Here is a 15987-nt window from a genome sequence, read left to right as displayed (position 1 = left end):
TCTGGAAATGATTATGCCCAGATCATGAGGTAAAAAGGGTCACTCTTGGCCCAAGGGTGAGACCTGAGAAGTTGGGGGCTGAGGGACGTGAGTCACTGTCACGGAAAAGCGAGTCTCTGATGAAATATTGGTCTCACCTCCAACTCTACCACCCATCACAGAGCAGTGTGGCTGGGTTTGCTGAGACATCTGGCCATTTCACACCAGTCCTGACCCAGTGCCATGGACTGCAGGAAGGTCCCCTGGGCAAGGACAAGCCCTTTGGGAAGATGGGAGCAAAAGATGCGTCGATGAGGTTCTTAGGGACATGGTTTAGTGAGAGGGTAGGGTTAATGGTTGGACTCGATCATCTTGAGTGTCTCTTCCAACTAAAATGATTTGATGATTCTAAGACCTTGTACTCCTACCATAAATGGGATGGTGCCCTTTCATGGGAAGCATCTTCAAACTGACACTGTGCTGAGTTGATGTGACAACCCGTGTCTCCTCTTCCCACAGACGCTGCGTTCAGCAGGGAAAACATACATGATCTTCTTCGTGGTGGTTATATTTCTCGGTTCCTTCTACCTCATCAACCTCATCCTCGCCGTGGTGGCCATGGCTTACGCAGAACAAAATGATGCCACGATGCTGGAGGAGCAGCAGAAGGAGGAGGAATTTCAGCAGCTCATGGAGCAGCTGAAGAAGCACCAAGAGGAGCAAGAGAAGTTGGTTGGTGGAAAGTGTGGAGGCCAAAATGAGGGACCTCAGGAAACAGGAGGAGAGAAGGGGAGGGAGCGACAAGCATGGTGGTGACTTTATTTATGTAAAATCCAATAATAATCCCCATTTGGCCTGTAGTTAGCAAAGATAGGAACACGGTTTAGTGCTAGGGTTGGGTTATGGTTGGACTCGGTGATCCTGAGGGTCTCTTCCAACAGAAATGATTCTATGATTCTATAATTGAGTAACTATTTGGGGGGTCACAGCTGAATCAAAAAGTTGAGATACTGTCCTGAGGCAGGGGAGAGGAAAAGGCTGAAAATATTTAATTTCCACATCCATAATCCAGCACAGGGAGCACTGGGAGGCAGCAGAGAGGTGCAGGACGGCGTTGCGGTATTGCTTTGAAAGGAGGAGGTGAGAAACAAGGCAGAAAAGGCACAATATATCTTCCTGTAGCACATCAGGAGCAGGAAACCCAGCAGAGAGTCTGTACGGGGAGATTATGATCAGGGGAACAAAAAGAAGCAAAGAGGAATTCTTTAGTGAACCATTTGCTTTAGGCCAAGATTGGAAAGAGCAGAGAGGGCTCAAGAGACCCTGTGTCTCACCCCAGGAGGTCGGGGTGTCCTTGCAGGACCTGAAGCAAAACTCCTGGGGTCTGGCCCCACCGCTGTCCCCCAACACATGAGCAGATACTGGAGTTTGCACTGATATTTCTACAAGCTAGTGTCAAAATGGTTGATGCCTGATTTCCGCCCATTTGCTCCATTGCACTCCTGGGGTGTCACTTTAGCCCCTTTCTGGTCCTTGAAAAGTCTTTTTTCAGTACAATACGCCTCTAAAAATGTGGGCAGAAGCTTCTGTGATGCCTGATGCTGCTGCTGCTCAGCCGCTTTCCATCTCAAATCATCATTCTGGTCTTTGTCAGCGACGTCGGCAGGAGACATCCCTGCAAATCTCGCTGTTAGTCTGGGCAAGAGCCCAACTTCCTCACACACAGACACAAAACAGTGTTTTCTTTTCTCTAGCACCTCTGTCTCTTGATGCTTATCAGTGCTGAGCCACAACATCCTCCGAGGAAGTGGCTTGATGCTCTTATCTGGCTGCTGCTGTTTGCAGGATGGGCCTAAGCAAGCCCAGCCTAAGGGACGGGGACTCTGGGGCTGAGCACAAAGCCACTGCTGTGGCTGGTTTTTCCCCAAGCAAATTAACCAGTGAGTTGCCCAAAGGCTTTATTAAGGGATGATACTCATTTATTGTCACCTAGAGAAATGGAAATGACAGAGGGCTGAGAACGAGGGCAAAGCACCTACAAGAAATGGGCACTCAGATCCATTTATTGATAATATCCAGCAGCTGAGTGTGGAAATCATGTTGCATCTTGATGTGCGGTGGGAACAGAGAGGTTCCCGCTCTGCTGTGGCATCCTTAGTACTACCAGAAGGTGCAGTGAACTTCAAATATTAACATCACTGTCAGAAAGGAAAAAATAATTAAATGATTGCATGTGCAAATAAAAGCCTAATAAAATATTTGGGGACAAAAAAGAATTGACCCAAACATTGACAAATTCAGTGAAAGTCCAAAAATCTTGCACATTGCTCTTCAGCAAAAGCCTTGAAGAATTTGCTTCTTTCTCGTCTGGGGTGAAAGTGCATTTCAAAGATTAAAATTTACTGCAAGACACGAATTAAAGGGTTTGTGTAGCTTTGTCCTTATAAATTATTCTCCCTGATAAAATTTGAGCAGATCTAATATGGCTGAGAAGAGAGCTCAGTACAGGTGGGGTGTGCAAGTGAAAAGCAAGTTCTTGCAAGTTCAACATTTCTGCAGGAATCTGTTTGCTAAACCCCACGGTGATCCTGCCAATGGTTTGAAACTAAAGGAGGGAGATTCAGGCTGGACTTGAGGAAGGAATTGTTGTCCCTGAGGGTGGTGAGAGCCTGGCCCAGGTTGGCCAGAGAGGTGGTGGATGAACCATCCCTGGAGACATCCCAGGCCAGGCTGGACGGGGCTCTGAGCACCCTGAGCTGGTGAAGATGTCCCTGCTCATGGCAGGGGGGGCACTGGGAGGGCTGGGAATGTCCCTTCACCCCAGACTGACTCTATGGGTCACTGCAGTTGCAGGACCATCGATCCAGCAGCAGTTCCCTGCCCAGTGGAGTGGCGGAGAAGGAAGGTGACTCAGACCTGAACAGCGACCAGGAGAAGGCAAAGGACGGCAAAGGGCAGGTGGTCCCCAAGGTCGTGCTGGAACGCCAGGCTACGGTGATCGATGTACGTGCTCGGCTCCCTCTGCCACCCCTCATACACCCCGGTGAAGGGTCAGACTTGTGCCCAGCTTGTTGTGGACCCTACAAGCCTTTCTGCAGCCCACCTGCAGCTCCCATGTTGCACCCCCAGGTCTCTCCAAACCATGCCCCTCTTTTCTGCTTGCTCGATCTTTAACCACATTAAACACCCTCCAGCGCTCTTCATTTATCCCCTGTGACCTCCTCTCCTTCCAGTTCAACCAAACCAACGATCTGGAGAAATCAGACCACAATCACCTCACTGTGGGCAACCAAGATGGGCCAGGCCTGGAGAAGAGGGTGGGGAGCGCCATAAGTGTCATCTCCAATGCGGTGGAAGGTACGTCCTTCCCAGGGCTGGGTGGGGACTGTGTGTCAGCTGTTTCAGCTCAACCATTGTGCATTCGTGGGCTTGGGTAGCTCAGCACATGCTAGTGGCAGCAGCTGATCCCAAATTTCCAGCCCCGTGTGAGGGGTGACCATGGACCTGGGGTCTCCATCCAGGTTCAGTGATGCTCAAAGCTCTTCATCCAACTCACTCAGGTGATGCCTGGAGGCAATAATACAATATCTCACGCAAATGAATTGGATTGCAGTTGATTACAACAGTCTCCAGAGTCAACTGGGAGCTGTTGAGTGGCTTCCCAAGAGCTCCTGGCTTAGCTGCAGTAAAAAGTACTGTAGACTCAGCAATAACGGGTTTCTCAGCCCTGCCCTCCATGGGAATGGCCACCAAACTCACAAGGGTGGTTCCCTGGGTGTCCCTGCAATCTCAACATGGTGAGGACACCCCAAATCCCGCCCAGGTGCTGAGAGAAGGACTGGACCGAGAGCTCCATCCCTCTCTGAGTTGAGCGGTCCACAACATCCCTTGGCATGCTACTTCTTTTAGCCCCCTTATTAAACTCTTAGATAGTCTAGGGCTGGTTCAGGACCTCAGGAGAGGTCTCTTCTAGTGGGTTAGCACTTGGCCCACCCATGGGAAGACAGGAGAACCCCACGCTGACTTCATTTTTCCCTCCTGCCCTCAGAGCTGGAGGAAGCTCACCAGAAATGCCCATCCTGGTGGTACAAATTTGCCCACATGTTCCTGGTCTGGAACTGCTGCCCTCCGTGGGTGAAGCTGAAGGAGTTTGTCAAGCTGGTGGTCATGGACCCCTTCGTGGACTTGGGCATCACCATCTGCATCGTGCTCAACACGCTCTTCATGGCCATGGAGCATTACCCCATGACGGAGGAGTTCGAGAACGTGCTGTCTGTGGGGAACCTGGTAGGCAGCTATGGGTGTCCCATCCATCCCCGTCCAGAGCCACAGCAGCCCCACCATCCACCCTGGTGGGCAGATCCCCTCTGCTGTCATTGTGTCACCTGAACAGCAGGGATGAATATCTGGAAATGCTTCCCAGCTACTGAAAAAGTGCTTGGGGGGTCTGATCGCAGCATCTCTGTGGTGCGTTGGGTTCCAGGATGGTTTAGATCAAGGGAGGTGATGGTGGGGGTGGGATCTATCATCCCCTGCTCCCATTCTGCTGCAGCTGCCATCTTGTTTTGTGCATGTTGGTGGTGCAGATGTGGCAACTGGGTTGCAGAGCTTTCCTGAGCCACCTCCTAAGTTGCAACCCAGGGTCAGGCACAAGCTGCTGCAGCCCTGGCTGACACCGCAGTGTCCTTGTGATGCCGAGTGTCTGTGGGGCAGAGCAGGGGCCAGTTCAGGGACTGGGAGCAAACAGGTCCCCATGGACCAGTAGGCAACAGTGTTAGTAGGAAGCATAATAATGATAGAATCATAGATACATTTTGGTTGGAAAAGCCACTCAAAATCAAGTACAACTGTTGCCCCAGCCCTGGCACTGCCCCATGTCCTGAGAACCTCATCTCTGCATCTGCTCAACCCCTCCAGGGATGGTGACTCCAGCACTGCCCTGGGCAGCCTGTTCCAATGCCCCACAGCCCTTTGGGGAAGAAATTGCTCCCAACCTCAACCTCCCCTGGCACAATCTGGACTTTTCCCAGTGAGATCCCTGCAAATCTGGGCTGTCCTGATTCCATGGGCATATTTGGCAACCAGCTGTGGCTGCTCCTGCTTGGAGCTGGGGGTAAATGTCTTTTAGGTGGATGCAATCTGCGTTGGGACAAGTCCAGGAGGCCCTGGGTAGCTCTGGGAATTGCAGATAACAGATGAGAGAGCTTGGGTCTCCCCATCTGCCACCTTTCCCTGTTCAAGCACCTGCCGGTGCACAGGCACTGGGGTGACACATGCTGGTGGCCGGGACCCAGGCCGGCAGGATGACACTCAGCACATAACTGCTTTGTCTCTGGTTTCATTCAGGAAATACAAGGGGATTAATTGGCTGTTGCTCAGAGCACGGTCACGCCGCAAAGGAGGCTCCAGCTTTTTCATCAGGCCAGCAGCCGTTTCTGGCTGCATGTACAGCCCAGTGCCAGGGACCGGCTAGCAGGAGCAGTAGAGGGGACATTTATGGATGGGCACACAAAGGGACATGCCAGGGAGCATCCTCTGGGATGCTGGTGCAGAAGTGTCCCCGTGCAGTGGTGACATGGACCTGTGCACCCCAGTGCGATGATCTCAATGGTTTTGCCCCTGAGGGTGGTGAGAGCCTGGCCCAGGTTGGCCAGAGAGGTGGTGGATGAACCATCCCTGGACACATCCCAGGCCAGGCTGGACGGGGCTCTGAGCAACCTGAGCTGGTGAAGATGTCCCTGCTCATGGCAGGGGGGGCACTGGGGGAGCTGGGAACATCCCTTCAACCCAAACTATTCTATGATCCACACCCAAGGCAAGACTTGCCACTGCGTTCCCTCTGCACATGCCATGTCGTGAAATTGCAGCAAGGATGCTAATTGTCACATTGCTGATGCCGCTCACAGTAATGTGATAATGCACAGCGCCGTTGTAGTCCCAGGAAAAGAGCAGCGTCTAAAAGCCGGATCAGCTTTCACAAGGCTTGGGGAGGGGCAGGGCATTCCCAGTAGCAGCCCAGTTCCCTGTGCTGGCAATGTCTGTGGTTCGGCAATCGCTCAAAGGGGGGTCGCTTTGCCAACAAAACTCTTATATTTAATTTCCGCCTGCCAACACGCACTGTTGTGTGTCTCCAGAAGCAATCAGTCACCAGTACTCCCAGCCTGGCTTCACAAACCACACTGGGCAGCAGCTGGGGAGCTTATTCCTAACTGGGACTGGACCTAATGGCATGAAACTCCTTGAGAATACAACAAAAAAAAGAGGTGCTACCCACCCAGCTCTGGACTTCAAACAAAGTGACAAGGGTGCTGTTTCCCACAGGTCTTTACAGGGATCTTCACAGCAGAGATGGTCCTGAAGCTCATCGCTTTGGACCCCTACGAGTATTTCCAGCAGGGCTGGAACATCTTTGACAGCATCATCGTCACCTTGAGCCTGGTGGAGCTGGGCTTGGCCAATGTTCAAGGGCTCTCTGTGCTCCGCTCCTTCCGCTTGGTACGTGCCGTGGGGACAAGATGTCCATGGGGGTTTGGATGGAATTGCCACCAGGATGGAGAATGGCTTGTCCAACCTCTTTTATGATGGTCACCAATGTGTCGCTTGTTGAAGTTAATACTAAATGTTGAGCTAAGTATTTAGGGAAGTCAGAGTCTATGCTCTTTGCAAGGCAGTTGGGTGTTTAATCCCTCCTGTCTTAATAAAATTGCTGTGTGAAGGTCTAATCCCAGCTTCACTGCCTTGCTGACACCTTGTGGCAACGAAAGCCCCAGGCGAATCATCACCTTGTCTCCTTGCTCCTCATAGCTGAGGGTTTTCAAGCTCGCCAAGTCCTGGCCCACCCTCAACATGCTCATCAAGATCATCGGCAACTCAGTGGGTGCCCTGGGGAACCTCACGCTGGTGCTGGCCATCATCGTCTTCATATTCGCCGTGGTGGGGATGCAGCTCTTTGGGAAGAGCTACATGGAGTGCGTGTGCAAGATCTCCCTCGACTGCACGCTGCCCCGCTGGCACATGCACGACTTCTTCCACTCCTTCCTCATCGTCTTCCGCATCCTCTGCGGGGAGTGGATCGAGACCATGTGGGACTGCATGGAGGTGGCTGGCCAGACCATGTGCCTCATCGTCTTCATGATGGTCATGGTCATCGGGAACCTTGTGGTGAGTCTTGGAGCTGGGGTGGACCTTCAATGAAAGGGGGAAGGGCAAGGACGGAGGGTGTTGTGGGGTGGGGACACCTCTGTCCCTTGCTCTCTGGCCAGTGCTGTCCAGTTTGGCTTATCTCCTGTGGACATGGTCTTGTTGGAGATGTACAGGAGCACAGGCCAAGGGCTCAACCTCCTTTCTTTGTGTGGCCAGTGGGGATGTGCTGAGCTCTGTGTAAAGCCAGGTAGGGAGAAATTTCTGAGGACCTTCAGTTGAAATTGGATCAGGAACAGATGGGGAAACTGAGGCACTGAAAACTTAATGAGTTTTAGACAGATGTGGGAGCAACTGTAGAACAAAAGAGGGCTCATCTTCAAGCCGCTCTTCCTTCTCAATGTGGCTTTTCAGTGAGAGGCTGCAGGCATGGTGCTGTGCTGGTGTTATCTCCACCAAAACTCAACAGAAAGGGATGGGAAAGGAGGCTGGGAGAGGGAGGAAGTCAACACGCTGATTTGCTATCCTGGTACCAGGGTGGGTGTCACAGATGTGTGGTGGAGTCACCATCCCTGGAGGGTTGAACAGATGGAGATTAGGTTTTCAGGGACATGGAGCAGTGCCACAGGTGGGTTATGGTTGAACTCCATGATCTTGAGGGTCTTCTCCAAACAAAATGTTTCAATTATTCTATGATTTCCAGCCCTCCTGCGAAGAGTGATGGAGACGTTGTTATATCGCACTCACCCAGGCCTGGCCCTTCGATCCCGGGTGCTTTTGGGAGCAGACCCCCCTGTGAGGCTTTTGCAGATCCCCAGCATCCCCAACACTCACCACAGTCCTGGTGTCACCCTGGGATGCAGGACAACACTCAGCTCCTTCCCCCAAGCCCCGGTGACCCCCTGGTCCCCGTCACCCGCCCTCCCTGCCCATCGCCCTCCCCACTAACCCGAACCGCTCACTGCCTGCGCTGCAGGTCTGTGAGTTCCAGGCGAGCATGAAATCCTTTCTAAACTTGGTAACCCTCTCACTGGCGGCTTTGAAGCTTGTTTTCCAGCCTGCGTGGGCCCTGCTCTCCCTTCTTAAGGAGCGAGGCAGGGGAGGGAAGCGCGGCGGCTTGCCGAATCGCTCCGATTACTTGCCGGGGTTGTGTAAGCCCTTTGGAATTTGCTTTGAAAAACTATCTGCCAAGGGAGCTGCTGACACCTCCCTCCCCACCACGGGTGGCTGCTCTAGTCCTGCTCTCCAGAGGGGTGACCGCAGCCTGAGGGGGACCCAGACCACCCCATGCGTAAGGTCAGGGGTAGGACAGACAGGAGTGTCCCGCTTTGAGGGAAGGAAGTTGAGATTTGGGTGCTGTTTGGCTTCCCTGACTCATGTCAAGTATTTGGGGGCAACATAGCTGGACTGGCAGGGACCTCGCACTGGGGTGTTCTGGGGTGGGTCTGTTACAACAGGACAAGGGGTGATGGTTTGAAAGTAAAGGAGGGAGATTCAGGCTGGACATGAGGAAGGAATTGTTGTCCCTGAGGGTGGTGAGAGCCTGGCCCAGGTTGGCCAGAGAGGTGGTGGATGAACCATCCCTGGAGACATCCCAGGCCAGGCTGGACGGGGCTCTGAGCACCCTGAGCTGGTGCAGATGTCCCTGTCATGGCAGGGGGGACACTGGGGGGGCTGGGAACGTCCCTTCAACACAAACTGTTCTATGATTCTATGGGTTGTGCTGGGCAGATGTGGATACATCTCCTCGAGGTGGGGAGCAGCCTGATGTCCCCCTGGCTGCCCCTCACCCAGCAGTCAGCAACAGCTTGTAACACTGCCTTACCGTTCATTTGAATTGCAATGCTGAATCAGGCTGAAAATCACCTGTGAGCAGCAGGAGCAGCTCCAGGATGGTCTGCAGAGAGCGCAGGAGCTCAGAGATGGGGACTCGCAGCTGGGCCTCCTTGGAGACCCTGCCCAAAAGGGAGTCTGGAAACTTATCCTTTTCTGGAGGCAGTTTTCGGAGAAGGACAGTCCATCCACCCTTCCTGGAGATGATATGGGAGCCCAGAATCACAGCACAGTTGGCGGTTTGGGAACCTCTGTAGATCCCCAGCCCTGCTCACACAGGGTCACAGAGCAGATCACACAGGTGGGCCCAGGGGGTTTGAATGTCTCAGAGAAGGAGACTCCACACCCGCTCTGGGCAGCCTGGGCCAGGCTCTGGCACCGCAAAGGAAAGAAGTTTCTCCTCGTGTTCACATGGAGCCTCCTGTGTTTCAGTCTGTGCCCGTTGCCCCTCACCCTGGCGTTGGGCACCACTGAACAGAGTCTGGTCCATCCTCTGACACACACCCTGAGATACTGATCACATCAATAAGCAGTGTGATTTTCAGCTGGTGGTATCACAGGCTGCCCTCCTGGGATCACCCCCCAGCTTTCTGTCTCTGTGCTGCTGCACGGTGCTCATGTAAAGCTAATATGAGAAATACGGCACACGACAACCCCCAGAGCCATCTCTGCCCTCTTCATCCTCTATGCCACGCTCTCCTGGCTGTGTCATGGGTATTTCTGAGCCCTGGAACCTGTCCCGAGCAGCCCCCGGAGCATCCCAGCTGCAGGGGGGTGCGTTTCTCCCCGCTTCCCCTCGGCAGGAATAAAGCGACGGCCGGTTGTCCTTTACCGTTAGTGACACTTTGAGTATTTCCTTTGAGGTTATTAAGGGAAAAGGGAGGAAGTCAGTCGGGTGACAAGGTAACCGACTCCTCTCCAAAAAAACAAACCACCCAATGGCAACTTTAGCTGTAATTGGTACTTAAAGTTAAGTATTAAACTGATGGGATAGTGGGGATTTATTTAAAGATGCGATTTAAGTCATGTGGTATGAGCCATGTGAAAACAGCAGTGACCTTGAATAGCAGCTAATTCCCTTCTCAGATGCGCTGCTGGCACTAAAAGGCACAAACACCGACAGCTGAGGGCTTGGCCCATCGGCCGCTCTCCAGCGGGAGCGTCTCCGGGTGCCGCGATGCTCCTGTACCCCAGGGAGAACCCGTCCTGCTCGGGGTTCTGGCGTGCAGCTGCCCACCCGCGCTGGGAGAGGCTGCGGAGGGGTGCAGGCATGTTCTGGGCACGGAGAAATAGGAAAGATCTGAGGGAAGAAGGAGAGAGCCTGTGCCTGGAGCCATACAGAGCATCCGCATCCCATGAGCTGACTTGTGCTGAGATGAATGGTTTTAAATTAATGGTTTGAAACTAGAAGAGGGGAGATTCAGGCTGGACATGAGGAAGGAATTGTTGCCCTGAGGGTGGTGAGAGCCTGGCCCAGGTTGGCCAGAGAGGTGGTGGATGAACCATCCCTGGAGACATCCCAGGCCAGGCTGGACGGGGCTCTGAGCAACCTGAGATGGTGAAGGTGTCCCTGCTCATGGCAGGGGTGGCGCTGGATGACATCTGAAGGTCCCTTCAATCCAAACTATTCAATGAAACTCTGTTCTCCAGGGAGCAGAGTGTCTCTGGTAGAAAGGGATGTGGTTATGGATGTGACTGAGGCTCCTACATGGCTCTGGGGTTTGGAGACCCTCAGGACGTTTGAGCTACCAAAGCCAGCCAAGAGTTGCAGCTGGGGGCACAATAAGCAGGAGGTTTATCCCTAGGAAGAGAAGGGATGGAACTGAGTTGCATCCTCTGGGTGGTGGGGAGAAGCACCACAGGCTTTGGAGAGTCACACGTGGGGACCAGCCAGGCCAAGAGCTCCAAGACAGCGAAGGAAGGGACATGCTGATGGACCCACAGGTGAGGTGATTTGAGAGGGGATGAAGCAGTGACTGGCATCATTTGTAAACGGACCCATTACTGGGGGTGACACTGAGGTATCACAGCCCAGGGAGGAGTGAGGAGGACCATGTTCTCCAGGAGAAGGATTGGCATCTCTGCAGCCCCCAGAGCTGGGCGATGGGAAGAGTCCCATTATATGCTCAATGTAAGGTCTTCTCCACGGCCATGACTGGCCTCTGCTGCTCCAGCCTATGGGGACAATGTTGGTGCCAGATGTCACCGCTGGTATTTGCTTTTGTCCCCTCCAGGTGCTGAACCTCTTCTTAGCTTTGCTGCTGAGCTCCTTCAGCGCCGACAGCCTGGCGGCGTCTGATGACGATGGAGAGATGAACAATTTGCAGATCGCTATCGGCAGGATCACTAGAGGGATCGACTTTGTGAAGACCTCTATCATCACACTGCTCCGCAGGCTGTGGAAGGGGAAGAAGGTGGCACCAGAGGAAGAGCAAGAACACAGTAAAAGAGAAAACTCTGTGCTGAACCACGTGGACACGGGCCAGGAGCCCAAGTCGGAGTATCTGGACAGAGTCACTGGCAAAGAGCATTATCTCATGGATGAACTGGACCACATGAATTTCATTAACAACCCCAACCTGACGGTGCAAGTCCCTATCGCATCAGAGGAGTCCGACCTCTACGAGGAGACCAGCACCCAGTCCGACACCGAAGATGCCAAGGTAAGAAAAGCAAATGGAAGGGTTTCAATCCCAAAAAGTGGGATTGACACATTCTTGCTGTGCTGCCCGAAGAATTATCACAGAATCACAGGATGGTTGGTGTTGAAGGGATCCCTGTAGATCCCCAGCCCTGCTCACACAGGGTCACAGAGCAGATCACACAGGTGGGCCCAGGAGGTTTGAATGTCTCAGAGAAGGAGACTCCACACCCGCTCTGGGCAGCCTGGGCCAGGCTCTAGCACCGCAAAGGAAAGAAGTTTCTCCTCGTGTTCAGATGGAGCCTCCTGTGTTTCAGTCTGTGCCCGTTGCCCCTCACCCTGGCGCTGGGCACCATGAACAGAGTCTGGTCCATCCTCTGACACCCACCCTGAGATATTGATCCATTGAGCAGATCCCTCTCAGCTTCTCTTCTCCAGGTCAACAGCTCCAGCTCTCTCAGCCCTTCCTCATAAGAGTTATGCTGGTTTGGGTTATTTCTAGCTTTTCTGCAATGTGCAGCATGGCCCAAACTTGGGGATTTTCAACGTGACATTTCCCAACGTATGCTGGAGGGGTGTGTGTTGAACCAAGCAGGGGTCTGGCCTGGTTTGGGTCAGGCTCTGGGGATATTGCTAATGCCAGGAGGACCCACAGCACCACAGTCAAGGGTCAAAGCACTCAGTGTGGGGTTAAAGATGTTCCAGAGGAATCTGATGCCAGGAAATCTGCTGATGGCGCTAACATTGGATCCACCGCTAATGCCTCAGAAAGCATTGCCGGGTAGGGTATGAAACCAGATGGAGGAGCTTAGCACGACTGAACATGAAGCGATGCTTCTTGGATCCAAAGCTGAGGAGACAGCTGATGCCAGCACTGCCATGTTGAGGCATGGAGGGGACTGTCCAGGCTGTGGGACACCGACTCATCTTCCCAGAGCACCGAGGCATAGAATCATAGAGTAGTTTGGGTTGAAGGGACGTTCAAAGTCCATCCAGTGCCCCCCCTGCCATGAGCAGGGACATCTTCACCAGCTCAGGTTGCTCAGAGCCCCGTCCAGCCTGGCCTGGGATGTCTCCAGGGATGGTTCAGCCACCACCTCTCTGGCCAACCTGGGCCAGGCTCTCACCACCCTCAGGACAACAATTCCTTCCTCATGTCCAGCCTGAATCTCCCTCCTTTAGTTTCAAACCATCACCCCTTGTCCTGTCTCAACAGGCCCTGCTCAAAAGTCTGTCCCCATCTTTCTTATGGGCCACTTTTAAGTACAAAAAGGCTGCGCTAAAGTCTCCCTGGAACTTCTCTTCTCTTCTGAACATCCCAGCTCTCCCAGCCTGTCAAGATGACAGGGAAATGTGAGACAAGAAACTCAGACCCAAGAGAACATAAAAAGGAGGGTGATAGTCTGGTGGGAAATTAGTTCTCACAATGGGGTTTCACTGAGGTCCTGGGGAAACGCTGGACAGTGGAGAGGAGCAACTGCGTCAATCTGGAAAGTGTATGAAAAACGACCAGCTTTGATGTGGAGGTTTATTCTGACTATTGATGGCAAGTATTTCTGCCCAAGAGCTTTAAATTGGATCTTGGGGATAATTTATTCCCAGAAAGGGCTGTTGGGCACTGGAACAGGCTGCCCAGGGCAGTGCTGGAGTCACCATCCCTGGAGGGTTGGACAGACGGACATGAGGTTCTCAGGACATGGGGCAGTGCCAGGGGTGGGGAACGGTTGGACTTGAACTTGACGGTCTCTTCCAACTAAAACTGTTCTATGATTCTAAGCTCTGTCCTAGCTGGTCCAGCTCAGAGCAGCATGCTGGGGCAGAAGCAAGGGTGCAGTTTGGTGCAAACACAACTGGTTTCGAGTGCCCGTCTGTGATTGCACAAGGAGCCTGGCGCAGGGCTGCAAATGGAACCCACACTCCTAAAACCCCAGAGCCGTCCTCCTCCTCCTCCCCTGTCTGCAGTCTCCTTGTGGCTCCACGCAGTGACAGGGACCTGGCTTCGCTTGGGGTGTGAGTGCAAGAAGAGGGGATAATCCTCGTTATTTATTTATAATGTTTTTAGCTGGGAAAACGGGGTGTTTTCAGCAGTTGGTGCTGCTGGAGGAAGATGGCCGGAGCAGTGGTGGCTGGCTGTAACCCATTGCAAACATGCTGCTTGCTGTCCTCACAATGGACAAACCTGCCTGGAGCACCTTGGTCAAGGGAAGGAGTGAGGGGACTTGCTGTTGTCCTTCCCCTTTGTGGGAGGGCTGATATTTGGCATTTTTCCCCAATTTTTTCCTACTACAAGTCAAGTTCCCTGCATAGATATCATATTTTGAGAGCCACCCCTGGCTACTTGGCGTGTGAAGGGGGCAAATAGCATCTCTTGGCTGCCAAATAGCAGCTCACCCCATCCTCACTGCTGGTTTTGGTGGCTAAATTCAGTCAAACATCAACCAAGGTGCAAAGCAGGGGGTGAATCAACAACCCTGCCCCAACAGGCAGGGTGGGCAACGGGCTGGCAGTCATGACATGAAATGATAATTATAAATCTGGTGTTAACTAGGGGGGCCCTGAGCTGGTCCTTGGGGCGGATCGCGGCTGGCTCGGTGCGCTCACATGCCCTCGATCAGCTCCAGATGGAGCCAAAGCCCGACACACCACATCGCGCTGGGGACACGGTTGCAAACGGGGGAGATTTCTCCTGATGGTCTGCTCAGAAAATGCTGGTAAATGCTCTTGCCCTTCCAGAGCAGCTCCTTTCCGAGACAAAGATATTTTTCAGGTTGAATTGATGGTTGCAGTGTGGCTGTTCTCAAGTACTTCTGCATCTTATGCATGATTTATCTTTTGCACCGCAAAGCAGTGAAGAGGTGACGGGAACAGCAGTGCTGGTGTGTGGCTGTGCAGAGTTACTGCCACAGCTCAGGGCTCTTCCTGGGGGTTTTTTGGCTCGGACACCTGTCCTGCCAGGCACGGTGATGTCTCCTGAGGTGCTCTGGGCTGTGGTGCATAGAATCACAGAATAGTTTGGGTTGAAGGGACCTTCCCAGGTCCCCCAGTGCCCCCCCTGCCATGAGCAGGGACATCTTCACCAGCTCAGGTTGCTCAGAGCCCCGTCCAGCCTGGCCTGGGATGTCTCCAGGGATGGTTCATCCACCACCTCTCTGGCCAACCTGGGCCAGGCTCTCACCACCCTCAGTGACAACAATTCCTTCCTCATGGCCAGCCTGAATCTCCCTCCTTTAGTTTCAAACCATCACCCCTTGTCCTATTGCAACAGGCCCTACCAGCACAGTTATCTCCATACCAATCCAACAGGACTTTCCCTGAGCACCAGCACAGAGTTCTTGGGTTACACAAACCTGCCGAGCACCTCTGGGCATCTTTCCCCGTCTCCGAGATGGCTGTACTGGTTTGTCTCCACCTCATGCCTTTGCAAGATTTGTCCTGGAGGCAGATGGTTTCCATGTGTCATTCCCCTGGCTCTGTGCCGAGGTCTCTAATCCCCCAGCCCTGCAGAGGGTGGCCCAGGGCTCCTGCAGAGCCACCAGCTGACAGCTTGTGCCACTGTGTCCTGCTCCTCAAGGCAATGTCACAGAATCACTTTGGTTGGAAAGGACCTTTAAAATCATCGAGTCCACCCGTTCCCCCAGCCCTGGCACTGCCCCATGTCCTGAGAACCTCATGTCCGTCTGTCCAACCCTCCAGGGATGGTGACTCCAGCACTGCCCTGGGCAGCCTGTTCCAATGCCCCACAGCCCTTTGGGGAAGAAATTGTTCCCCACATCCAACCTCAACCTCCCCTGATGCAACTTGAGGCTGTTTCCTCTGCTCCTGGCGCTTGTTCCTGGGGAGCAGAGCCCGACCCCCCTGGCTCCAAGCTCCTTTCAGGCAGTTCAGAGATCAGAAGGTCTCCCCTCAGCTCCTGTTCTCCAGCTGAACCCCCCAGGTCCCTCAGCCGCTCCCATCACGCTTGTTCAGCCAACTATCCTCCAAGGTCTGCAGCTCTAGACAATTCAACAGCTTTGTTCTGGGCTGTGTTTTCATAAGAAAGAGACTTGGAGCAGTCTCCAAGCACTGGAGTCCCACCAGCCGGCTCCCCAGTACTGCCTGGTCTCTTTGGGGGCACAAGGAGATGAAGCATGGCTGGAAGCAGCCTAGATGCATCCCTTCTGTGGGGCAGCTTGGCATGAATCCTCCTCTCCCTTTGCAGAATCCCCTCTCCAGCGACAACGCATCATCCATGTGCAGCACTGTGGATTACAAGCCCCCACTGCCGGAGGAGGAGGAGGTGGCAGAAGAGGCAGAGGAGAGCAACGAGCCCGAGGAGTGTTTCACTGAGGGTGAGGGACCGAGCAGGGCAGGGGACCCCGGGGACAGGGGGATGTGGGTGTGGAAGGGCCGTTGCC

General features: G+C 53.5%; 1 protein-coding gene across 4 annotated transcripts in view; it reads left to right on the top strand.

The window, feature by feature from the left end:
* Window positions 1-15987, top strand: part of SCN4A (sodium voltage-gated channel alpha subunit 4) — a 45275-nt gene that overhangs the window by 17885 nt on the left and 11403 nt on the right. For all 4 annotated transcript variants that reach the window (XR_014185881.1, XR_014185882.1, XM_082070813.1 and 1 more), the window contains exons 10-17: window positions 499-711; window positions 2827-2982; window positions 3213-3336; window positions 4028-4266; window positions 6301-6474; window positions 6784-7140; window positions 11187-11615; window positions 15792-15921. Coding sequence is in view for 2 of the 4 variants with exons in the window: in XM_082070813.1 (XP_081926939.1) it covers window positions 499-711; window positions 2827-2982; window positions 3213-3336; window positions 4028-4266; window positions 6301-6474; window positions 6784-7140; window positions 11187-11615; window positions 15792-15921 (1822 nt within the window). In the remaining 2 variants the exon portion in view is untranslated. The remainder of the gene's footprint in view (window positions 1-498; window positions 712-2826; window positions 2983-3212; window positions 3337-4027; window positions 4267-6300; window positions 6475-6783; window positions 7141-11186; window positions 11616-15791; window positions 15922-15987) is intronic.

Source organism: Streptopelia decaocto (genome assembly GCF_964273445.1).
Source record: "Streptopelia decaocto genome assembly, chromosome: 22".
Lineage (NCBI taxonomy): Eukaryota > Metazoa > Chordata > Aves > Columbiformes > Columbidae > Streptopelia > Streptopelia decaocto.
The sequence above is the reverse complement of the archived record's forward strand: the minus strand, read 5'-3'. Positions and strand labels throughout refer to the sequence as shown.